This window comes from Vigna unguiculata, chromosome 2 (genome assembly GCF_037176805.1).
Source record: "Vigna unguiculata cultivar grain cowpea cultivar isolate G323 ecotype 2 chromosome 2, ASM3717680v1, whole genome shotgun sequence".
NCBI lineage: Eukaryota > Viridiplantae > Streptophyta > Magnoliopsida > Fabales > Fabaceae > Vigna > Vigna unguiculata.
The window spans coordinates 5,664,862-5,690,714 of NC_140793.1; the positions used below are offsets into that span (position 1 = coordinate 5,664,862).

At 38.8% G+C, this 25,853-nt stretch overlaps 3 protein-coding genes across 3 annotated transcripts; 1 reads left to right on the forward strand and 2 right to left on the reverse strand.

The window, feature by feature from the left end:
• Window positions 1-273: 273 nt before the first annotated feature.
• LOC114167398 (ARM repeat superfamily protein) lies at window positions 274-7,262 on the reverse strand. The gene is made up of 8 exons (XM_028052490.2): window positions 6,971-7,262; window positions 6,627-6,902; window positions 6,256-6,539; window positions 4,271-4,399; window positions 3,314-3,436; window positions 2,617-2,724; window positions 1,435-1,613; window positions 274-653 (listed from the first exon to the last, which is right to left on the reverse strand). The coding sequence occupies exons 1-8, from the start codon at window positions 7,104-7,106 to the stop codon at window positions 530-532; spliced, it is 1,359 nt and encodes a 452-aa protein (XP_027908291.1). The 5' UTR covers window positions 7,107-7,262; the 3' UTR covers window positions 274-529.
• Window positions 7,263-8,215: 953 nt separating this feature from the next.
• Window positions 8,216-9,068, reverse strand: LOC114174148 (uncharacterized). The gene is made up of 2 exons (XM_028058924.2): window positions 8,728-9,068; window positions 8,216-8,655 (listed from the first exon to the last, which is right to left on the reverse strand). The coding sequence occupies exons 1-2, from the start codon at window positions 8,987-8,989 to the stop codon at window positions 8,387-8,389; spliced, it is 531 nt and encodes a 176-aa protein (XP_027914725.1). The 5' UTR covers window positions 8,990-9,068; the 3' UTR covers window positions 8,216-8,386.
• Window positions 9,069-14,252: 5,184 nt separating this feature from the next.
• LOC146888267 (uncharacterized) lies at window positions 14,253-15,216 on the forward strand. The gene is made up of 2 exons (XM_085670026.1): window positions 14,253-14,540; window positions 14,740-15,216. Exons 1-2 carry the CDS (start codon window positions 14,253-14,255, stop codon window positions 15,214-15,216), a joined length of 765 nt encoding a protein of 254 aa, XP_085526152.1.
• The last annotated feature ends 10,637 nt before the right edge of the window (window positions 15,217-25,853 follow it).

The following is a 25,853-nucleotide window of genomic DNA, read 5'->3' on the forward strand; positions in this document are numbered from 1 at the left end:
GATTATTACGAGTTACACAATTGTCCCGTCGCAGAGACCAAATAGGTCAAGTCATAATTGATTCGTGGTGACGAAAGAATTATGTCCTAACTAATGGTTATAGCTTTTAGTCTACTGGTGCACTCAATCCTAACAATTACATCAAGTTTTAGGTTTTTGGCATTTTGTCATCGATATAGTTCATAATGTGAACAATTTTAAACTAATACCTAACCGGTATAACTTGAAAAGATGGAGAAGGGAAGCAAAGAGTAGATGCACGAATGATGCACATGAAGAAAAAATTCAAGATGGTGCTAACCTCGATAACACTGGAATATTTATGGCTTATAACCATTGGATTGGAGTTCCGACGAAGCCATTAGGTTCAAGTATGTACATAGAATAGAATTCCGAAAATTGAGAATATTCTTGTAAAGAGGTTAGAGACAATTACAATATACAGTCATACACTCACTATTTTGCTTGGGAAACAAAAGAATCTTGATGGTATTACTGTGTAAAACAATAGAGGTCAAAAAATCATCAACTACAAGTTGTAATTATCAAGGCCCAAATCCCTCAACGCATCGGTGGCAGCATCCTTACAGTTGCTATGTGTTCCCTTGGCTTTCCTTATGTATTTCTCAATTCCATTCAAAAGCAAGGTTGTTCTGTCCAATACAAAAGTTGCAACAAGGTTACCATAATGAGGTATTAGGATTCACATTCTTCGGTTTTTAGCAATCTTTTTATGTCACATTTGCCTCATGCAATATTTTAAAACCAAATCAGTTTTTGATTTGGTTATAAAAGATGTTCAAAGTGGTCAAACTGATATTAATTAAATAATGCATAAACTATTACTTAAAACATAATTTTATAACTAAAATAAAAACATCGTCTTATAGATTTTTAATATTCAATGTACACCTAAAAGATCATAATTCTTAAGTTTAACTTTAATGAAATACAACAATATCTAATAACTATCACAATGTTACATCTAAAACGAAAAAAAAATGACAAAAATGTAAAAAGTATAACGAATCAAGATCTAAAAATTGTAAATTAATATAAATGACTAAATTATATAATTTATATAAATAATATCGATAAAATAATTTATGCAAATTTGTAATCCTTATTAAAATACGTTTTTATTTGTCCCGAAAATGTCGGATTAAATTTTAAAAAATAAATAAAAAATAATCTTTTGATAACACTGTTCAACCCAGTTTTAAACCAGTTCGGAAATGTTCTGGTTTTTAATATTAACGGACCAATTACCAGGTCAATTCCCAGTACTGCATGTTCCGGTTTTTAAAACTACATTCATAGTAAATGCTAAAAGGCAAAGACTACATAACTGAAAAACGAGAAAACAAAAAAAAAATGCAAAGCAATGTATGATTAAACATCTTGCATAATAAATATCACGAATCATAAACTTGCCTGTTTTCTGGATTTCTCACAACTAGATTTCTGATCATAAGACAGGAGTTTCTCTGCATTTGGTGTGCTGCAGGAAATTTCTTCATGGCCTGAACAGCTAGCTCACCGGCCCCAGCTTCAACGGCACGGGCTGCGTTTTCAGGTGATCTTAAACAAAGCACAGAAATAATAGACATAACCTGTGCCACAAATAAAAGCAACAAAATAAAAAACAGGTACAAGATGTACATATATACACAAATTCGAAGGAAACAAGTAAACCATGACTTTTAAAGAGAATATTAGGTCCAAGATATGGTCTGATATAATTCTTTATAAATGTTGGTAGCAATAGCATGATCAAGTATATTAGGAGTCTGAACGCATTAACAACATTGTACTGTACTACACCTAGGCGGTCTAACAAAACACACCAACACTTCTCATCCTTTGCTGCTATAGATACACCGACACAGACTAGGGGACTGGTGTACTACACCTAAGCGGCTTAACCTGACTACGACCATGAGATCCGCTTACATAACCCCTCAAGGACGCAAACGATCACCATGTATATCGAACAATCAATAGTAAGCGGCATAGGCCGCTAACTTAAGAAAGTTGAACAAGAATTTGATAGACCTACAACACTACCAATCAGGCCCTTGGGGCCCACAATAATGAAACTGTGGGGCCTGGGTTTGGCCCAGGCTCATCTGCGGTTCAACTCACTACGTGGCCAGATATAATTAATAATCTATAAATATACATAGACCCCACGAATTAAAGGTACGCATTCATTAATCCCTTAATCACGAGATTTGACTTTCTGAGAATTCTTAGTTGACTTGAGCGTCGGAATCTCCTCCGCAGGTAACCCTCGGGTCCAAATCGGTCTAAGCCGAGACACCAGCAGATAGCATATGCAAGCCAGAAGAAAGCTTACTAGGGAGATTGCAGATTGAGGTAAGGTGAAATTCGTGTCTGACATCTCTTATTTGTCCTCCGCATGAACAAACATTATAAACCATGATTAAATCATTTACAAACTTCAATAGCCACTGTCCAATTGACTAATAGCTATTGAGGTTACTATAACGAAATTGATGTGCCCAAAACGAACAATTCAATACTTGGAGTAGGATGTTTTAGTCTGACTGTGATTTTAAACTGGCTTCCTAAATAGATATTGCACATTCTCACCTCTTGCAAAACAGATGGGTCATCGGAAAATCTGGATGAAAGTATCATCAACTTCGCCATACCTCCTTTCCCAACAATTTCACTCTTGTTCATGTCACTTCCTGCTAACTGATCAATTAAACCAAGAAATAAGTCATTTAACTAAAGGGAATGAAAAACTTTTAACTTCATGGAATTGAACATTAAAAGTTATAAGCAATCAAATAATGAATATGTTTAAGGTCATTTCAGTTTTACTTACATTACTCAACTACATTCATATCATTATATAAAAATTTACAAGTATAAATTGTGTTTGGATTGGAAATTTATGAGATTATTTACTGCAAACTCCAGCCCCTGATTTTGGGGAAGCCAAGTGAATTTCATCAGCTACATCCTCCCAAAAAAATGGATGGCATTCACATTTTTATTTTTATTTTAAAAAGATGCAAGGGATTTATCTAGGACACAAACAAAGCACTCTCAAATCCCAAGTGATTGAAATTATAACACCTATAATATGCAAGGAAAACTTTCAGCTCAAGAAGAAAATGTAGGACAACCATCAACACAACAGAGAAAGAGACAATGCAAACCCTACAAAGAACAAGTAGCATTGGAAACTATATTTTGCTGAGAGAAATTACAAAAAATTAATAATAATAATAATAAACAAATGACTTGGTGAACCAGTCCACACATTTTCAACCTATACCTTTGAAAGTAATGAGCAACAAACTTTAGCCACAGCTTTGTTGCCTTGTTCAGCACTGTCATTGATACATCTGAGTACTGCATCAACGCCACCTTTCTCAGCAATGGATTTACATATTTCATCCTGCAACGTAAAATAAAGATAGTCAACAAAGATAACACAAGGCATCAATGCAATGCAATACTTGTGTCAGCAAGTCTTCAGTTTGAAGATGTTAGCATGGCTAAGACAACATGCTGTAATGAAGCCAAGGAATGAATTATTCCATGGGAATAATGACACAAAAAAATAGTAAAATGGGACAGCTAGGAAACCAGAAAGCAAATAACCAACTCCAAGTGGAGAGAATGTCTGAAGGGTTGAGCCCATAAGAGAGAAAAAAGAAAATTGTTGAGGACGTGCGTGGTGTGATGCAACTCTATTCCTCCTCTCTCTCTGCCTCCTTTTTCATTCTATCAGCACTACTCTTGTATACAGTCAGGGAGTTGATTTTACTGTTCATACCCAATAAGGAAGCAAACTTATATTTTAGTTATTGTGCAACGCATGGTACGTTTAAATCTGGAAAAACATAGAGTCTAACAGGGATTAAAAGCAAAAGTCACCTAATAATTGACCAATGAGACTGCGAGTCCTGTATAAAGATACACAGGCAAATATACCACACCATTAGCCCAAAGTTTAATTTCCATTAACATGTCCACCTTGCCTCGTCTGAATCAATAAAAGGAAACCATTGCAGCAACTCAATCTTAGGAATCATTTACGGTGAGACAGTCCATAAAAACTTAGTTTCAACAGCTATTTTGAGACAAAGTATGACCGACAATTTGTCACCACAAAAATCACCTAAAACCATACAACTACATGTTTTATCTAATGGCTACATTCCTATGAACTTCCAATACAAACACAATTTTGCATACTCAACATAGGATTGGATATTACTCCACTTACATTTACAGCAATGACTTTCAAAGTCGTGCATGCTGGAACTAGGTCAGGTGAGCAAAGCCCTGCACTCAGAGAATCCACAAGAGCTTCTGCAATTCCAATCTTGGCAAATTTTCGTGCATAACCATACACCTGAAAACAGATCAAAACGAATACTTTTGCCATGATGTACACATAGCTGAAATGATAGCAGGTTACAACTTTGAAAGACATGAACTAGAAATCCCCCGTTCATATTCACCAAATTAAGTTCCTAACTTGCACACTTTTACTTCTTTATTTTCACGTGTCCGTGTACATGAACACCTATGACACTCCAGGAAATATTTGGTCTAAAACAATATTCCCATCATCAATTTTTCAAATAATGACACAAAAGCCTTGTTTTTTTCATTTTGCTTTCTTTTTCAATGTGTCGTATATTCATCCCATATAGATACATTTGAAAACAGCACATAAAGTAAAAATAGCACAACGAATGTTCAGTATAAACCTTTAACCAATTAGAATTATCTATATGTAACTACTATAAAAGTGAATGAACTTATACGTAATTGGATGATGCTGAAAGAAACTTTTCAAGGGTCGATGGGTTCTATTAGAACATGGGGAATATTATTAAAGTACTCTATAAGAAATGAAATAGCAAACCTAACTGACCCACAAGTCAGCGAATAGTTAATTAATGGGCGCAAATAGCAATGTAAATTCTGCATGAGCAGTTTCTAGAAACCCATTGTGAGGAGAGTGCTGAGACTCTTGAATTCTCACTAATCAATACAGAATAAGTTAGACTTTTCTCTTTATCTCTACCTCTATGTATTGTTGAGTTAATTCTTTCAATTCTTGGTACTAGTTAGTTGTATCACATTATAAGTAAATTCTCTTTTTGGAATTACTTGTAGTGAATTCATGAAAAACTATAAATGATTTCTACAATCAAACAAAAGTAATGATATACACATCATTGTTATTCGTCATACAAAAAGATATAGTAAAAGTAACTGAAACTTTTTGCAAGAGTTTAATTTTCACACACTGCAACTATAAACATTTCAAGATTGTCGAACAAACTCTGAAACCTCAGTCTCTAACTGAGCCGAATAGCAGGTGTGATCTGTGTTTTGTAAGGCCTTCTTGTTGTAATCAATTAGAATGAACTTATTATACATGAACTGTGATTAGATGACAGTGCAACAAACATTTAAATTCCTTTCATGATTACTTGTGAATTCATGACAAACAAGAATTGTTTCCAACACCCAAACAAGAGTAATGATATATGGACACATGCTGCAGAACAAATGGTAAATGTGTAAGACTTTTAAGATAAATCAAATTCTTGTAATTATACATGGACACATGTTAAAGTACAAACACAAAATTGACATCTTTCATTTCTGGCTATCTGTCGTCGTACCATATCTTATTCCTCATCACATTATATTACTTAACATGTCTATATTTCTTTCTCTACCTCAAGTGTCCATGGATAAACTTTACCGGATTTCTTCTACATCCATAATAATCGTTAGAATAAATAGTTTTTAATAGGATTTATTGTAAGGTGTTATGTGCTTTGTGTTGGACCTAGTTCTTATTTGTATCTTTTCGAATTTTCTTATTTTCCCTCTTATACATTGTGTCCCATGTATCCCAAGTTATTAAAAATATGAGAATCTTAAGAGAGGGAAACACACACTCTCAAATATCTTTCTCAAGTATAATAAACACACTAAGTGCATGTTTGGATTAAAGTATGGAAACTAAGTTTGAGCAGATTTCATTTTGCTAACTGAGTTTGCAAAGGCAACCTCGATACTACTTGCAATTGAATCCTGGTTTCAGGACAAATGTAGTATGCTAAGGTACTTTTAAGGAAAATCAAACATACAACCAAACTGAGTTCTCGGGACAAAACGTAAATTGGAAATGACCAAACGGTAAACCAAACATAGTCTAACACATCATCAAGCAGCCCAACTCACCTGCGAAGCCACGACACGATTGTCATCCGGCGTCAAAAGCGCCCGAACCGCGTCATACAAACTCTGGATCCCCTCGTTCTTATGCAACGACAAGATCTCCAAAACCAGCTCATCAACCTTCAACTCCATAAACGACTCCTTCACGATCTCATCGCCGGTCGCCGCAGAAGCCACGACGCGAAATCCACTGCTCAAGATCTCCACATCCTGCTTATTATCAGCCAGAAAACCAATCACAATCGTCGGTCCGTCACACCGCTGAAACGTGCCCGTACTCTGAACATCTGAAACGACAGAGAGAATCAGCATTCAAAAGGAGCAATTCAGAACAGTGGCGAAACGGCAACGGTTGATAAACGAGTAGTCAGAACCGTGAAGCAAAGTCGACAATGCGTTTAAAGCGGAGAGAAGGAGCGCGCGAGATCCGGTGGCTCGGGGGATAAACGAAAAAACTAACTCGACGGCGCCGTTTCTGGTCGCAATTGCCGCATTCGAATTTGCATTTGGATTTGGATTCGAACACAATTCGTGGAGCGTGTTGAACGCTATGACTAGTTCGTCATCGTCGGGTTCGGATTGGAGGTTCTTCAAGCGGTCCAAGCAGTCGATGACGGGGTTGGTGTCGCCGGGGACGGAGGTGACGATGCCTGCGAAACGACGTTGTTGAGGGATTGAAAAATGGAGAAGGTGAGAAGGTGAGAAGAGAGAGAGGAACCTGAGAGATCGACGCCTTGAAGAGTGAGGGTTTGGATGGCGTCTTGGAGAGCCTCCATGGGGTCCATGCCGAGATCGTCGACGTTCTCTTTCACCAGTTCTTCGAATGCTTCCTGCGAGATCGTACGCGTCGCCATTGCTTCTTCTTTAACTCTCACTCTCTTCCTTTCTTTCCTTCTGTTTCAAAGTTCTTGAGTTTTAGCCTGTGACTTGTGAAAGTATATGCTTACTAGGGTGAACTGATTTTGAAATGGAGATGAAACGGCGGGTTCTGTTTGGTTTCTATTTTATCCTCACTTTGCTTCCAGCTTCGTTCTACACTTTGTCTTCTTTTTCTATCTTAAATTTTACGTTAATCATTACATTTTATTTTAATAATTAAACTTTTTGAAATATTTTTGAAGTAAACCCCTCTCTAATTATTATTGATCAAGTAAAAAATAATTCATATAAATAAAAGTTAAAGAGAACATAGTTGGAAATTTGGTTTTTTTTCCCCAAATGATGCAATTTTAATCATAATTTCCAAAAAATGGTACACTTTTTTTTCAAATTCCCGATATGTGTGAAGATAGCACGAGAAGTCATGCCAAAGTGAGACGACTTTGATTAAGTTGTGCTGAAGTCGTCCCAAATTACAGAGACTTCAATATTTTTTATGAAGTCGTCACAAATAGAAACGACTTCACTTAAATTAATTACTTCATCGAAACCAAAGTCTTGTCATAATGGAACGACTCCATAACAAGGAAAGTCTTGTCATAATAGCACGACTTCAGTATTGGATTATTAGGAAAGTCTTGCAATAATAGCACGACTTTAGTATTGGGTTATTAGGAAAGTCTTGCCATAATGACACAACTTCAATATAAAGAAAATCTTGCTGTAATGGCACGATTTCAGTGTATTGGACTATAAAAAAAGTCTTACCATAATAGTACGACTTCATTTTTAATATTAATGAATACGTAAAGTAAAAGTGAATAAAGAAAAAAAATAAAAGTTAAAAAAGAAAAAAAATTATTTCGATATGATAATATTAAATTGAATAAAGAAGTTAAAATTTTTATTATATATATATATAAATTATACTAGATATACCAAGGTAAAGAAAAGAAAAAAAAAAGAATTTTTTAATAACAAATATATAAGATAACTCTGTTTCATCTTCTAATAAAACAGGCTCTTATAGATAATTTTCATGTCCTATTATTTAAAAGGCCTAAGTATACAACACAAACAACTCTTTATGGCTGTTATGATCTTTCACCAAAGTGCATTACAATAATTAAAATTTGATAAAAATCAATCAAGTTGAAGCTACAATATAATTTATTTGAAGAAAACTTGGGACAAAACATATAATAAGAAGAAGAAAAAATAACGATAGCAAGTTTGAATGGTCGGTGCAATTGTATCATGGCCACGGCCAGAAGGGACGAAACATTGGCATGACAGCAAACTTCATGGTGCCATTGCTGCAATGGAAGCCATTTCTCTCACCGCAGGCAAAGTAATGAGGCTGCCACTTCTGCAACAGAAACTTGAACCCCTCTCCTCCACCTTGCACCGGACTTGCCAACATCTTAGCCTTTTTTATGTCACACTTCAAGAAGCTGCCATAGTTTTTGAACATGTAGACACTGTGTGGGAAAGTGGTGGCATTTGGAGCATCATATTTGAACACTGCATAACGAATTCAATCAATCCATGCTCATTTGTTAGCATATTTCAATGAGTTAGGATAACATAACTGACCTAGAGTGTCATTGAGGTAAAATGGGAAGTTCTTGATAGCCCAATCAGAGTAGTTGTAGCCAAAGTGCCAATGCTCAGAACCACCCACAACAATCTGCCTTGGTTGTTGCTGTGTTTTGTTTTGTTGATGATTCCCAAATCTGGACCACCAATCAGTGTAGTTGAAAGCAGGGAACCAATCCTTGTTGGCCATGCTCACTGAAAACATTGAAGCACTCATTATAACTATTATCATCACTGCATGTGTAAACTTCAGACCCATTGTGGCTAAAAACAACAAGGGAATTAATGTGGTGAATGTGAAATGTGAAATGTGATAGGGTAGTTGTTGTTGGGAGAATGGTTGGAGTTAAGGGTATTTATATATATAGGGAGGGAAGTGAGTCGTGGAATAATATGGATCTCACTCCAATGTCATGTGGTGGTGCAAAACGGCCAAATCAACTTTATAGTTTCTTGTTGGTTGGTAACTTGTATACTGCAATTAAACATGATAGTTGAGAGTATGTTGTGTTCTCATTGGCTTTTATAACTTTTCTTCCACACTTGGCCTCTTTCATGGAACATGAGTTTGACTTTGAGCATAGGGGAAAGGAGAATTAATTCGTAGGTTTGACATCTATTTTGAACTACGATCGTAAGAGATGAACTGAAAGTACGTAATCACATGAAAGAACATCTTTTCCTTTCTATGATAACAATGGAATCAGATATATATATATATATATATATATATATATATATATATATATATATATATATATATATATATAGTAATCTTTTTTTACCATAGTTAATCATTTTTTAAAAACTTTTTTTGAGTTAAAACACAATAGAATAAATTGCAATTGTATACATTTTTATTTGTATTTTTCAAATTACAAATAACAACTAGTTAAATATTTTTTCTTAAGTCTATGAAAAGGTGAATAATCTTAATTTCATGGCTTGCATTAATATTTTCCATAATTAGTAACACCTTTATTTCATAATAATAATTAGTACAAGAAAATTATGTATTAATAATGACCAATCCAATCAGTGTTTTATTAATAGATTTTACCAACAAAATTTTTCATGAATAATTTAAATTTTAAAATTTGTCCGTAATTTTTATCGATAAAATTATATGAACAATTATAAAAGTTCATTGTAGTAAATACATTTAAGCTTTGTTTATTTCTATTAAGAGTAATAAAAGAATGTTTATGAAATATTTTACTAAAATACAGTATCATTCTTTCTTTAATTTTTTTATGTTATAATATAAGCATGTAATTTATTTTAAATAAAATCAAATAATTAATATTTATATGAAAACTGATGTCATAATTATATATATATATATATATATATATAATTGGGAATTTTGTTGAAAATACACATCAAAAGAAACAAATTTGAAATTTTTAATAAAATAAAACTATAAATTTTAATCTTTAATGTATTTTCATTCATAAAATATGATAAGTCACTCTACTGTTGAACACTTGAGTAATTCAAATATATTTAAAGTTGAGGATCAATATTTGAAAAAAAGATTAAATCAAATCTTTTATAAAAATTAAAGAATAAAAATATATTTAACGCATAAATTTATTACGTAGCCCACGGCTCGGAAACACTTCCTCTTTTGTGAATGCAAATTGCAAATGAAGTTTTTATCGGTTGCAAGTGGGTAATTATAGGATAAAATAACATTATAGCTAGATACGCATTTATGATTTAAATTCAGATTTTTTTTCTGGTATTAAGTTATTGACGTATGAATTCAAAACCCCATTAATTAAAAATAAAAATGTAAGTAATATATAAAAAAATAAAGACATAAACTTTAAATTTTTATGTTGAAGGTTCTTAGATTTTTTATACGTGTAACTCATATATACATAAAAAATAATCAATCTCTGTAATTAATCACAATAAAAAATTCCTAACACGTTCTTGTATAATTTTCACCTTATGTGTATGATCTTTATATGTTTAATATGATGGGAGTGGGTTGGTAGCAGTGGAAAGAAACAGAAAATTTTCATCGTATGTACGTCAAAGTGTAGCAATAACATTATGACTAATTTATAATTGCAACATTAACTGAAAGCATATAGTGTGGTAGGGCTTAGTCCTCATATTCATTTTTATACCTTTGTGTAAATGAGATACATGTCCATAAGTGATGTAACAATGAGGGCTTCATGGCGTATTATTAGCTATAGGGAAATAATATTTTATGAATTTCACATTCTAACTTATATTCTAATGATCTACTATAGTGTAATTTAATTTATTTAAATCTTTTTTGAAGAAATTAATTTTATTCGTATTAATGATTTACGATGTAAATCATAGGATAGTATATATATATATATATATATATATATATATATATATATATATATATATATATATATATATTCATTTTGAATAACTCTATTTGAAATTTATCTAAATTTATCTAAGCAAGTAGTATCTATGGATACCTATCAATATAAAAAAAAATAATTAAAAAATAATTTTAAAGAGATAACAATCAACAATGGAATATGTTTAAAGAAAATAGAAATAGTTATTACTCATACAGTCTCAACTTGCACCTTTTCAATTAACAATTAGCTTGTACATAGATTTGATTAAAACAAATAAACAAAAATATAGATTTAATTTTATCTTTTGGAAAAAATGAATGAAGTTAGCATGTTGTAATAATACTACGCTACGCCATTCATATGTCATCATGGAATCACTGCTGAAGTAGTCAACTTGCTAAAGGTCATTCATACTATATGAAACCGTGGAAAATTTTGTGAACAGTGATTCTAAATTTCTACACACTAGTTGCCACTAAATTTGCAACAGTAAAATCATACTATTAGACATGATTTCTTGAGATGTTTTCTCTCAGTTCATGTTGAACAATTCCTTTTTGTATTTGACTTCGTTTGAAATAAACACCTAAATGTGCATTAAGCCCTAATATAAAACAAAAACTTATATGAAGTTGCTTCTGCCTAATTAAACGTGAAGCATAGATGTTGGATGAGAGGTTGAATTCAACCAATTTATTAATTCTATTGAAATAATTATAATTGGTAATTCTAAAATAAATATATCAGGCCAAAAAAAATAAAATAAACATATACACTATCAAGAACAATATCTCACATCTAAAGTATTAGATTAAATTCGACTTCATTTAAATTATTATATATGTTCGTAAGTGTACAGTAGGTGTACTGTACGGCCCATCGATCAGGCAAACTAAGGTCAAGCGGTCGCAGGCTGTCCGCTACAGGCGTACCTCACCTTGGGATGTTGATGTAACAATTTTTCCGGAGTGCTTTAAGGGAGTCGCAACCAAACTCCCCGTTCTCTGAATGAAGTCTCCGTTCTGAACATGTTAAATCGGCTACTCGTCGATCAGCCGGTCTAAAACCAATGTTCATTTCCACTTGAACTTTGTTTCTACTCTTGTGGAGACCCTCATCTGTAAGGGCAACCGACAGGTCGCATAGCCTGCCGACCGGGCGGCCAAATTGAAACTAAGCCAGTGAGCTGAAAGTTAATTAAGGTAAAGTAAGTTAGTAATCAAGTTTAAAAAGCAATTGGGACACCCTAATCATCGGCCCACACCAAAAACTATAAATAGAGGCCCAAGGTAAGTTGGTAAGGATCTGAAAACTGCATTTATTATAGCATTTATTACCACTGGATGATCGGCCTTAACTGACTTAAGCATCAGAGCCTTTTAGGCAGGTACCCCGATCGTCCGATTGACCGAACGGAGGAAGAGAAAGATTGCACTAAATTGAGGATTGGACCAGTTAGCCAAGGAGAGTACAGAATGGAAGAACTTGAGGGTAATTTGAGTGTTGATAGTAGGTGCTTGACTTCTACACCCGAAACATTTTGGCGCCCACCGTGGGGCCGAGCAGTCATTTAGAGACATCATACCCTTATGGTGACCACAAGAAACGGAACAAGCAACACAGACGGAGGAAGGATGACTGACGATCAAGTGGACACCAAGCAGATGATCAGAGCTATGCAATAAAGGATGGATGAAATGCAAAGGAACTATGAAGCGCAGGTGCGTGCTCTACAGGAAGAGAATGCCGCCCTCAGGTAAAAAGGACGACCATATCCCCTCAACGCTAATTGTGCCAGACCCGCCCTGGATGAGCAGAGCACAACCCAGGATGGAGAAGGAGCAGCTGATAAGCCGACCCCCTTCCCCCCCCCCCCCCCCCCCGACGAGAGGGGAACAATCGCAACCACAAAGGGTAGAGAAAACTCTAACCTCTAGGGGCAACGCTTCCCATACGGTTGCTGAGAGCTCGGGAGCTAGCCGAGGTGGACATCTGGGTCGTCAGGCGGTACACGCAAAGAGGAATTTCCCCTTCACCCAGTTCATCTTGGAAACCCCACTGCCCGACCGATGGAAGATGTCGACGTTCGATAAGTACGATGACACGACGAACCCCAATAACCATCTACTAGTGTTCACACACCAGATGATGTTCCATGTAGTAAGTGACTCGATATGATGCCGGGTGTTCTCGACCTCTCTGACGGGAGAGGCGCTGGAGTGGTTTTTCGAGCTGCCGCCCAATAGCATAGACTTCATTGCTACACTGAAAGCCAGGTTCAGCACACAATTCGCGCCCCTACGATCGGTCGTTCTAACGGTGGATAACCTGGTCAACATTCGTTAGGAGAATGGTTAATCCCTAAAGAGTTACCTTGACCGGTACAACCGCATGTCGATCAAGATCAAGGATCTTAGCGACGAGATAACTCCGCATCACTTCTCCTATGGCCTACAACCGGGCGTCTTCGTAGAGAAAATAAGCCGCAAAAAACCAAAGACGATGGAGAATATGAGGGAGCGAGCGACAAAGTTCATACAGATGGAGGACATGCAAGAATTTTGGGTAAAGAAGCGAGAAAAGGAGGACGCGGCGGTGGAGAGGAATACCCATCGTTAAACCGGCTGAAAAAAAGGGCCCCAAGTTCACCACCTACACACCACCACTAGCCATCCCCCGGGCGAGGATTTTGCAAGAGGCTTTCAGCAATGAAACACTTCCCCCTCCAAGAAAGAAACCTCCCCCTCCTGATGTTGATGGTAGTAAGCACTACCAGTTCCATCGGAGATCGGCCACACTACTGAGGAGTGCCACACCCTCCAGGACAAGATTGAGGAACTTATCTGGCAAGGGCATTTGAAGAAGTACTTCAAGCAGGATCGCCCTGCTCGCAGCCCAGAAAGGAGGAGTCCGGCTCAGGCCCGTTCCTAACCCAGAAGAAGCGACAGATCGAGGAGGGCACCAGAGAGGAAAAGAGAGAAACATCCCAGAAGGCGTCAAAGAAGTTGGAGCCGAAGCAGGAGCAGGGACAAGCCTTTATGAGGCTACATCAATACTATCTCCGGAGGATTTGCAGGTGGAGGATTGACCATATCCGCCCGAAAAAGGCACGTCAAGGCGCTCAAATTGGTCCACCTGGTAGAGAAGAAAGTTCGATCAATGCCTCCTATCACCTTCACCGACGACAACTTTAAGGCGCTCGACCCAGATCATGACGATCTGATGGTGATCTCCATCGAGGCGGAATACGGGATTGGCAAACTCCTGGTAAATCAAGGGAGCTCCGTCAACATCCTGTACTGGAAGACGTTCCAAAGGATGAATTTGTCCGAGGACCTAATTGTCCCTTACAACGAGCAGATCGTCGATTTCTCAGGCAAACGGGTGGACACCCGAGGGTATCTGGATCTTCGCACCCGGATCGGCTCTAGGAAAAACGACCGGGAGGTAAGAGTTCGATACATTTTGGTCGAAGCTAACATTTCTTACAATGTTTTGTTAGGGAGATACTGTTTGAACGCCTTCGGAACGATCGTCTCCACCATCCACCTTGCGATGAAATTCCCATCTGATAAGGGAACGATATGTACCGTGTACGCTGATCAGCAAATTGCAAGACAGTGTTACGCTGCCAGGCTGAAAATAGTCTCATACAACCGTTCAAGGAAACAACATCGGTCGGAAGTTGTCGATCGGATGGCAGCCAAACCAAATCACCAAGTTGGAATGGTTGTTGAAACCAGAGGAAGAGGCCCTCTTAGCCATAGTCATCAACCAGAACAGGGACCTATTTGCTTGGACGTCTACCGACATGCCGAGCATCCATCCCAATGTCATGTCGCATAAATTAGCCACTTTTAAAGAAGCTCGACCGATAGCCCAAAAGAAGAGGAAGATAGGTGAAGAACGACCGCAAGCGGTTAGGGAGGAGGTTAGGAAGCTCCTGGAAGTTAGGCTTGTTCGGGAGATCAAGTACACTACTTGGCTTGCCAACGTGGTTATGGTGAAGAAGTCGAGTGGAAAGTGGAGAATGTGCACGGACTTCACCGACCTCAACAAAGCCTACCCGAAGGATGCTTACCCCTTGCCCAGCATCGACCGGCTCGTCGATGGGGGCATCTAGGCATAACTTCCTAAATTTTTTAGATGCTTACTCAGGGTACAATCAGATCCCGATGTATGGTCTAGACAAATCCAAAAGGGCGTTCATCACCAATCAGGCCAATTATTGCTACGAAGTGATGTCGTTCGGTTTGAAGAACGCATGAGCCACTTATCAACGTCTTATGGATCGCATCTTCCAGGAGCAGATCGACCGAAGCATGGAGGTTTACGTTGATGATATGGTGTTGAAATCACAGACGGCCGAGGAACACGCCCATGAACTCAGGGAGATCTTCCACCAAGTGCGGAAATACAACATGCGGTTAAATCCAGAGAAGTGCCTGTTCAGCGTACCGATCGAAAAATTTCTCGGGTTCATGTTGACCGCCCAAGTGATAAAGGCAAACCCTGACAAGTGTGCGACCATCATGGAGATGAGAAGCCTAAAAAACCTCAAAGAAGTACAGCGGCTGGTCGGTCGGCTGACGTCTTTAGCCCGCTTCTTGCCACGATTGACGAAGAGGATCAAGCCAATCCTCAAGGTGATGAAAAAACAAACGGCTGATAAATGGGATGACCATTGCAAAAATGCTTTCCAAGAAATCAAGGCCATGATTGGCAACCTTCCTATCATGTGTAGACCATTCGATAACTCCCCCTGCAGCTGTACTTATCGGTCTCAAAGGACATCATTAGTGCGACTTTGGTGCAAGAAAATTCGGAACAACGGCTGGTATATTTCATCAGTTGAGTTTTGCAGGACTTAGAAACAAGGTATCAGTTGGTGGAAAAAATAGCGTTGGCGTTACTCAGGTAATCGTTTGCACCGATCATCCTATCGCCAAGATCCTCAGAAAGTCTGATCTCGCTGGAAGAATGATAGACTGGTCAGTAGAATTATCTGAGTTTTGCCTAAAGTACGAACCGGTCGGCTCCATAAAGGGCCAACACCTAGCGGGTTTTGTTGTGGAACTACAGGGTTCACCCGATCGGCCAGAGCAGGTGTGGACACTCTTTGTCGATGGGTTGTCTGACAAACGCAATGCAGGAGTAGGGATCGTTATCAAAGGACCAGACGACTTTTCGGTAGACCATTCCCTGGTGTTTAAATTCAAGGCATCCAACAACCAAACAGAGTACGAGGCGTTGATCGTCGACCTAAGGCTAGTGAAGGATTTGGGAGCGAGGAAGCTTAGGTGTAACACAGACTCGCAGTTGGTGGTAGGACAAGTGCGGGGGGAATACCAAATGAAGGACAATCTGTTACTCCAATACTACCATCAGGTGATAGAGGCCATGAAGGATTTTGAAGAGGTAACGCTGCACCAGATCCCTCAAGTGGAAAATGTAAGACCCGAGAAGTCGGGATGTTACAGAAAATACTTGAGCAGGCCGACTTTCAAAATTGACATAAGGGAAGGAAAAAAGGCAATTAAAGACCATAATCAAACAGACTCTAGTCAAACTATTGGTAGGAAAATGTGCAGTTATCGACCGGACGATCGATTGGAGAAACGAAATGAAAGAGCTCCTAAGGAAGAACGACGAGGGAGAAGGAATCAAGCCGAGCAAGCGCAGACGCGCACTCAGATTCATAATCATCGGAGAAGACTTATACAAGAGGGGATTCACCGCCCTGCTCTTGAAATGCCTATCAGAGGAAGAAGCCTCCTATGTTATGAATGAAGTGCACAACGGAGTTTGCAGCATGCACACCAGCCGACGGACGACGAAGTCTCGGATACTTCAAGCAGGCTACTACTGGCCGACGATGGAGCAAGACTGCAAAATGGTGATATGTAAGTGCTAAGGATGCGAGGCGCACGGAATCCGACACTTAACCAACTCGGTCGAGCATCCCCAAACCAATGGTCAAGCCGAGGCAATAAACAAAGTCATCGTGGCTGAGTTAAAGAAAAAACTGGGAGAAGCGAAAGGAGCTTGGATGGATGAGTTGCAGCAGATCCTATGGGCCTACTGATGCACCCCGCACGGGATGATGGGCGAATCTCCATTCAACCTGTCATACGGGACGGATGCTATGTTGCCGGTTGAAGTAAGAAAGCTGACGTTAATAAGGGAGATGCAGAACCTATACGTCAATTGCAGGCGAATCCGTGAGGAACTCGATTAGACGACCGAATGATGGGAGTGGGTGACCGTGTGGGCAGAAGCCTGCAAAAGGATGGTGGCCAGAAGATACAACGCAAAGGTAAAACCTAGGAGCTTCATCAAAGGGGACTTGGTATGGAGGAAGACCAATGACGCAAGCAAGAATCTGGACACGGGAAGTTAGCACCCAACTAGGAGGGACCATTCCGAGTAATCGAAGATCTAAGAAACGGAGCTTACCGGCTGGAGTACCTGAGCGGAAAGGAAATACCCAACACTTGGAACGCTACCCACTTAAAAATGTACTACAGTTGATTATAACTATCCATACATCAATAAAATGGGCGTTTCTCAAATCTAATCTAGGGCGAAAGGCCGATAGGCCGAGCGGTGCTCCCGACGGGATCCAAACCAAGCCTGTTCGATCAAAGGGAGAGCTTCCACGAAAGCCCCGTTCGAACAACACCGATCCAAGTGATCAAACGGAACCCTCAATGGGTACTGGTGACACGCATTGTCAAAACGAACGCCCTTACGGGGCTTCGAGTTAACTTAATCCTCAACCAACCTTGCTGAAAGGTCGATCGCAAACTAATGTCGATCGTCGTGCACGAAATCAACGCGAACAAGTAATCAACTATTTATAACACTTCCTCACCGATCAACCTAACGATCGATTAAACTGCTCAAATCGGCTACTTACCTAATAACACGAACAGAAGGGCCAATCGCCCAAACGATCAAATCAAATCACACGAAACAATAATAGACCCGATCAACCCATAAATAACTAAAGCGCAAATGATGTTAGACGATTGCGACCAAAGAACCAGGGTCGACCGCACAAGCATGGTATAAAATACAAAAGGGTTGATCGCTCAAGCAAAAGAAGCGCAGAGAAAGCCATAATCAAACCAATCGAACAAGCCAATATGCAAAGAAAATTATCAGTGGATTAATGCCAAGCGTCACCAAAAGTCATCTAAGACCGATCGAACACGATCCACCTAAAGGATGATCGGGGTCGATCGATCGCTCAAAAAATATATACAAAACAAAAAAATTACAAGTTATAGGAAACTAAGAATCTAAATCTTCAACAACTGGGACATGAGTGGTAGTAGCAGGAAGGTCGGCCCGGTCATCCAGCGGGTCGTACACGTTGGCCAACTTTCCCTTAACCACGCCAAGGCGGACGTCGACTCGATCAGCAGGAACCTTGAAGTGATAGACCGTTTGATCCACAACCATCTAGAAACTTTCTCGTATGCTATCCGCAGCTCTCCCTCAAATTCATCAGCCTTTTTGCGCCAGCCATCAGCCGATTAGACGGATGCCAAGTGCTCCAAAGATAGGTGATCAAAGCATCGTTGGAGCTTGCGGAGCTCTTCAACTGCAGCCATAGTCTTTTGCTGCTCATCCTTCAGCCGGTTGTTTGCTTCCTTCAGCTAACCGACACATTTAGCATGCTCCGCTTTCACGACATTGAGCCAGTTGAACTCCAACTTCAGGTCGGACACGAATGCCTTCACCTCTTGCAGCTCCACCCGAGCCGTCGCCAGCTCCTTCATCTCTGCTCTAATCAGCCTTGGGGAACTTGGTGCATAGAACAGATAGCCTGAGGCTCAGCTCCCCAACCGTCTGGACGACCTCATCCTCGGACACGTCCTTCAACATGTCCTTCACCTGAGACCCCGGGTGATAAGAAACGTCCTCCCTCAACCGGACATCACTCCCTAAGAAAGCAGAAGCCAAGGATCCGGAGGCCTCTCTTCACTTACTCCACTTGGGCGATCGGCCAATGGATACAACCCCTTTGTTTTTCTTTTTTCTCTTCGCCTTTCCTCCCTCGGCTGTAGGGATCGTGGTGATCGGAGGAACCTTAAGGACTTGTGGGAGGGGCATGTCCCCAATCCCTGACGCCCCGGTCGAAGCGTCATGTTCTCGTGTTGGATCAGCGAAGGGAGCAACAGGACCAGCCAAACAAGCGGCGACAGCTTCAAAGGATTCTTCGGGCTTGCGACGTGTCTTGGCTCGTGCCATAAATTCAACATTAGAGATGGTCGTACGGGCCATGACATCTACAAGCAAACAAAAAATTAGATAAGTCAATTTACCCCTAAAACGATCGGTCGGATTAGAACAACTAACCATAAACCGCTCTGGATAAATCCTGCGAGCGAAGCCAATGGATTAAGGGCCTTAGTGGAATCTTTTCAGGAAGACCCTTAAGGACGGTGAGGTATGCCCGCTCGGCCAGAGTCATCCAATCCTCAAACCAGGGGTCAATGGGCAGCGGCATCTGCGTCTAGTACAGAGGAAACTTCAGTTGATCTTTCTCATCAAAAACGAATCTCCTCCCACGAGGCGGAATAAAGACCTTGAAAAATTCGGTCTTGAAGCCCTTATAGGAGGTAAGGTAGAGGCCGATCAGGATCTTGTTCGCTCTAAGGAACGACACCCACCCCTTCGTTAGAGTGGGGCGGGTCTTGTAGAAATGGAGGAAGAGGGGCATGGTCGTTGTGAGACCGGTCGCTCGACAAAGTACATCGAACGGCTGCATAGACGCCCAGGCGTTCAGATGAATCTAAGTAGGGGGCACATCTGAAAAAGGAAATCATAGACATAGAAAAAGTCTAGCTTCGCCCCCTCCCGACCGTGGCACACCCTCTCGTTGCATGCACACACTTTCACACGGAGGAACTCGTCCTCAATGGCATCCCCAAAAATTTTCATTTTCTCGACCAGATCCCCCAGATCGTTTCCCCATCAGAACCTCGTCGTATAGGTCCTGGGCTCGTAAGGTGACCACTCGTAACCCGGGACGGAAGGCAGGTCAAGCCGATCCCTTCATCAACAACGTCAATGCTAATGAGATCCCCTCCCCCGCCTCTAGAATTTTCGCACCCTTCTGGCCGAGCGACCGACCGAGTGACCCCTCTGTCTCTGACAAGCTAAGCGCAAGAGAAAAAACCGACCCGTCGTCCCCAAAGACTTCGACATCCCGACCAAAGGACCCATCCGAGCTCGACCAGCTATAAGAAGCCATTATTACCTATAGAAAGAGAAAAACGATCGACACGTCGAGTAAAGAGAAGATAGAAAGCGTGAAAATAACGAGAACTACACATCGCTATTTATAGAAAATCCGGAGGACATGTGGCAGCAACAGAATCACATGATCACAGGATGATCAACGACTCAAGAACTATGACTCTTCGCCTCCCACCTAACAGGCATGATCCACGAAGCGATATAACCGTCGAAAAGTCCTATCCTCTCATTCACCCGATCGGCAATTTTTCTGTAACTCTCTTTGCTTCGTCCCCAACATCGCTCAAGGCTTGGGGGCTTGTGTACTGTATGGCCCATCGATCAGGCAGACCAAGGTCAAGCGGCCGCAGGCGCACCTCACCTTGGGACGTTAATGTAACAATCTCTCCAGAGTGCTCTAAGGGGGCCGCAACCAACCCCCCGTTCTCTGTATGAAGTCTCAACTCTGAACACGCTAAATCGGCTACCCGTCGGTCATCCGGGCTAAAACCCCCCAATGTTCATTTCCATTTGAACTTTGTCTCTACTCCTACGGAGACCCTCATCTGTAAGGGCAATCAACAGGTCGCACGGCCGGGCGGCCAAACTGAAACTAAGCCAGTGAGCTGAAAGTTAATTAAGGTAAAGTAAGTTAGTAATCAAGTTTAAAAAGTAATTGAACCATGATTAAAGAACCCTAATCACCAGCCCACACAAAAAAACTATAAATAGAGGCCCAAGGTAATTTGGTAAGGATCTGAAAACTGCATTTATTACAACTTTTATTACCACTCGCCAATCGACCTTAATTGACTTAAACATCAGAGTCGTTTAGATAGGTACCCCGATCGCCCAACTGACCGAACGAAGGAAGAGAAGGATTGCACTAAATTGAGGATTGGACTAGATAGCCAAGTAAAGTACAGAACGAAAGGACTTGTGGGTAATTTGAGTGTTGATAGTAGGTGCTTGTCTCCTACACCCGAAACAGTAGGTATCCAAATACAAATCGATTGAGTAAACACCAGCTTTAGAAGCCTAGCTTGATCTGGCTGGGCACTTTGGACAGTGAAGAAAGTCCATGGCGCCTCCATGTCAAATCCCTGCGAAGGTCGACCGGTTGATATAATGATTGATCCGGTACATAACAAGTATGGTTAAGAATATGTGTAGATATTAGTGCAAATAAGTCTAATAATTGTATTTAAGGGGTAATTAGGCTGTGATTAGGTCATTGGTAAGTAAAAACTCATTATAATTTGTATAAATAAGGGGTCCAAGTAAGCTAGTTTGTTACTTTAGTTAATACATTTAATACATGAGCACTCACACCCTTTCTAACTTAAGCATCAGAGTACCTTTTACAAGTGTCATCCGAATGATTTTGGACAAACACGGAAAATCCAAAATATCGACCGGCTAGATATAAGAGCATACCAACATGAGAGAAGGAAACGAATAATTTAGTTGAGTTGTAGATACTCGACTGGTCTAGAAGAAACAATAAATTTAACATTTATACATAAATCTAAATTTTATTTATTTTTTGTTTGAGAATATTAAAGTTTAATAGTTTCAATTAATAAAAAACATCTTTTTACTATTATTTCTAAAGTAATTTAGTATAGATGTTGATGATTACGTGCTTTCAATCCATAAGATATTTATTATTCAAAATACAAACATACATGTCCATTTTCTTGTATAACAGAAAAATATAAATACTTTTATATAGAATTCTTCAACACACATTTATATATCTCAAACATGTGACTAAGGAAAAATGACAAACTTATGATATTTAAATTTAAGAAACCATATTCTCGTCGGTGCAACCCATGTCATTTTACTATAAGCTAAATCTTATGTCAGTCTTAAAATAAAGGTTTAATCATGCCTTTAATTTTCATTTTGGAGTCAAAATCTCAACTTGGTATCGGAATTTTTAAAAGTCTCAAATTGGTCCATTTTTTTTTGTTAAAACGTCTTAAGTTTGCCTTTTCTGTTAAGTCTGGGTTGACGCCGTTATAGGGAGTGCCACGTGTTAGTTTCTGAATTTTTTTGACTTATTTTTATTTATTTATTTATTTTTAATTTATTTTTGAATTTTTTTAAAAAAATCAAAAAAATTGCCACGTGTTAAGATTTCACCGTTCCACGTGGTAGTGATAGAGTGATGTGGCAGTAACAATGACACATGTCACTTATGTCATTTCCAAAATCTCAATTTGGTCCCTTTATTTTAATTTTTGTCTCAATTTAATCTCAATTTTTGTAAAAATTAACAATTTTGTCCATCTCCAAATTAAAATCAAATTTAATTTCTATATAAATGTACACAAATATTTCTATCAAAATTGATATTTTAAGTAAATATTTTTAACCAAATTAAGTTCATTTAATTAATATTTTACATTGAACTTTATTTAAAATTATTTTAAAGTTGTTAATAGAAAATAATGTTAATAGAAAAAAAAATCATAAATTAACTAGTTCATGTAACAATAAAAAACATATAAATTTAAAATTTGAAAACAATTTTAAGTAAAGTTGAATGTGAAACACAATTTTAAATAAACTTAGTTATGTTAAAAATATATAATAAAAATATCAATTTGAATAAAAATATCAAATTTAATAAAAATATTTATATAACATTTATATAAAAATTAATTTTTGTTTTAATTTGGAGAGGGACGAAATTAGATTATTTATACAAAAATAGGGACTAAATTGAGACAAAAATTAAAATACAGAGACCAAATTGAGACTAAGAAAATGACACTTGGCATAATACTGACACCTGACATTATCACTGCCACATCACTCTGTCATTGCCAGTGGCACGATGACGGCTTGACACATGACAATTTTTTTATTTTTTAAAAAAATTCAAAATAAATAAATAAATAAATAAATAAATAAAATTCAAAAATAAATAAATAAATAAAGGGTTAATTATGTTTTTCGTCCCTCAACTATTGCTAATTTTTGGTTTTAGTCCCTCACCTAACGTTTGCACTATTTTAGTCCCTAACATTTTGAATTGGATGAAATTAATCCTTAATTTTAAACTCCGTTAATTCCAATTGACACCTGTCAAACGAAATGGCATATCAGGATCTGTTTTTAGTTGACTTAATTTTTTTTTTGCATAAGGTTATTTTTTTGGTAAATTGTGAGAGTTTGTTCTGTGCGCCCTGCTCTACCACTGGCATTGCCACAGTGGTTCCTTCTTCCTAAAATTTTATGGCTACCACAGACAACCACAGCAACACCAACCACAGGCGTGCCTCGCCTGCGTTGGCAGCGGGCTTGCTCCTTCGATTTCTCTCTTTTACGCGAGGGTGTGCCTCCTCCGTGCTTACTTTCGGGTGCTCTTTTCTCAGCCACAACGGCCTCCACGTTAGCCAGCGTCGTCTACCACCAACGCCCTCGGTGGAGATTTCACAACCGAAGAACACCCTTCTCTCTTTATTAATTCTCTTCTTGTATGGTTATTGATTGTTGATAGTGAAGAGTGATGATGGGTTCATTGGTTATGGACTCTCTTTTTTTGGTGTTGGTGTTGGAATTTTAAATGGATGATGCGTGTTGGGTTAGAAGCACACGGAAATTTCTGAATTTTGAGTAATGTTAAGTACTAACCTTTTGCATATGGTCTGAATTATGAAACAGGTGGTGAACTTAATACCTTTCAACCCTATCGGTACCTTGAGTCAATTCAAACCTACCAGTGAGTAGAAAGTCTCAAATTTTTCAGAAAATTCTGAGAGGTACATATAATATTCGAACCATAATTAGGAAGCGGATGGGTCAAGAGATAAGTGGTGCTTGTGGACAATTGGTTGTTAACATACCAGACAAGTCTCTTGCCCGTGCAGACCTCCTCACATACATAGAAGATCTTGTTATTTGATATCATATAACTTCAATTTAATTCTTGCCCTCAATTTTAAATGTCTCCTAGTTCATGTATTTTTTTTAATTTAATCTTATAGAAATTAGAATTAGAAGTGTAGAACTATAGAAGTATTGATTTTGTTTAATTTCTAGTACCTAAAAATTTATAAAATTACGATACTTATTTGTTTCTTCCGGTCTTATTCTAAAATTATGTTTTATTATTTTAATGTAATTTATCAGTTTATTCATTTTAAATTAATAAATTAAGTGTCGTGCGTTTTTATTTAAAAAGCTGTTTTTGTTGAAGGAAAAGGAAATGAACCCCTCACAGTTTATTCTTTTGTTGTCGAAATTTGAACATGATTCATTCTTTCTCGTGGTTAAGCTCACTATAAATTCATTTATTTTGGCTCTAATGCGGATTAGAATTGGCATTTGCATAAACAAGATAAAAAAATGCCTTCGAAAACAAGGCGCCTTGAACCATTATACGTTAAGCTTCAACTTATACACTGTATCATATTTTTTGAAATTAAGTCTTCAACTAACTATTAGTCAATAATACAAGCTTCAGATCCTTGCTTTGAGAAGCTATCAAAGCGTTAATAAACTCCGTTGGAGACTGACTAAAGCCGAGAAAGAATGCTCATCTCCTATGGTGTTCATGGATCTTCTTTATGGAATCATAGATCAGTTTATCAAAAGCATCAATTTCTTTGTGCTTCTCAGTGCTTGCCAAGAATGAACAAAGGCCACAAGGTACTTCGCGCAACTCATCCCAATCTGAACAAAGGCCACAAAGTAAGCAGCGTCAGCGTCAATCTTATTGTACTTCACCATGCTCACAAGGGACAAAGCCATCAAGCATTGGATAACCGTAATCATGCTCATTTACCAAACCATAGCAATGGGGATATCCCTCGAAGGCTTCTTCGTCTCTTCAGTCATCGTTGCCACCATGTCGAAACCGCTGTAGGACCAGTACACCACGACCACGGAATTGAACACACCGTTTACACCGAAAGGAGTAAATGGCGACAAGTTCGATGCCTTTCGGTGGATGAAGCCGATTATAATTATGAACGCGATCACCAATGTGGTGATCAACGAATTCAGCCAGGTTAAGATTGAGGTTTTGTGGGTACCGCTAACGACAATGTCGTTGGTGATGAGAAGAATCGCCACGGCTAACGGATCAAGCAGGTCGAACCCGGGTTTGAACCTCCAGCAGGATGTTGCCGGTGACGACGAAGGCGAGGAAGTCGCTGAGCTCGATGCAAAGGAAGGAGAAGGAGCCACCGCCGACTGGAACGTCGATGGCAAACTCGATGTAGTAGAGGGCGGAGAGGAAGGCAAAGTCGCGTAAAAGAGAGAAATCGAAGGATCAGGCCCGTTGCCAACGCTGGCGAGGCACGCCTGTGGTGGGTGTTGCGGTGGTTGTCTGTGGTGGCCATAAACTTTGAGGAAGAAGGAATCAATGTGGCAGTGTCAATGGTGGAGCAGGGCACGCAGAACAAACCCTCACAAGTTATCCAAAAAATAATCGCATGCAAAAAAAATTTAAGTCAACTGAAAACAGATCCTGATATGCCATTCTGTTTGACA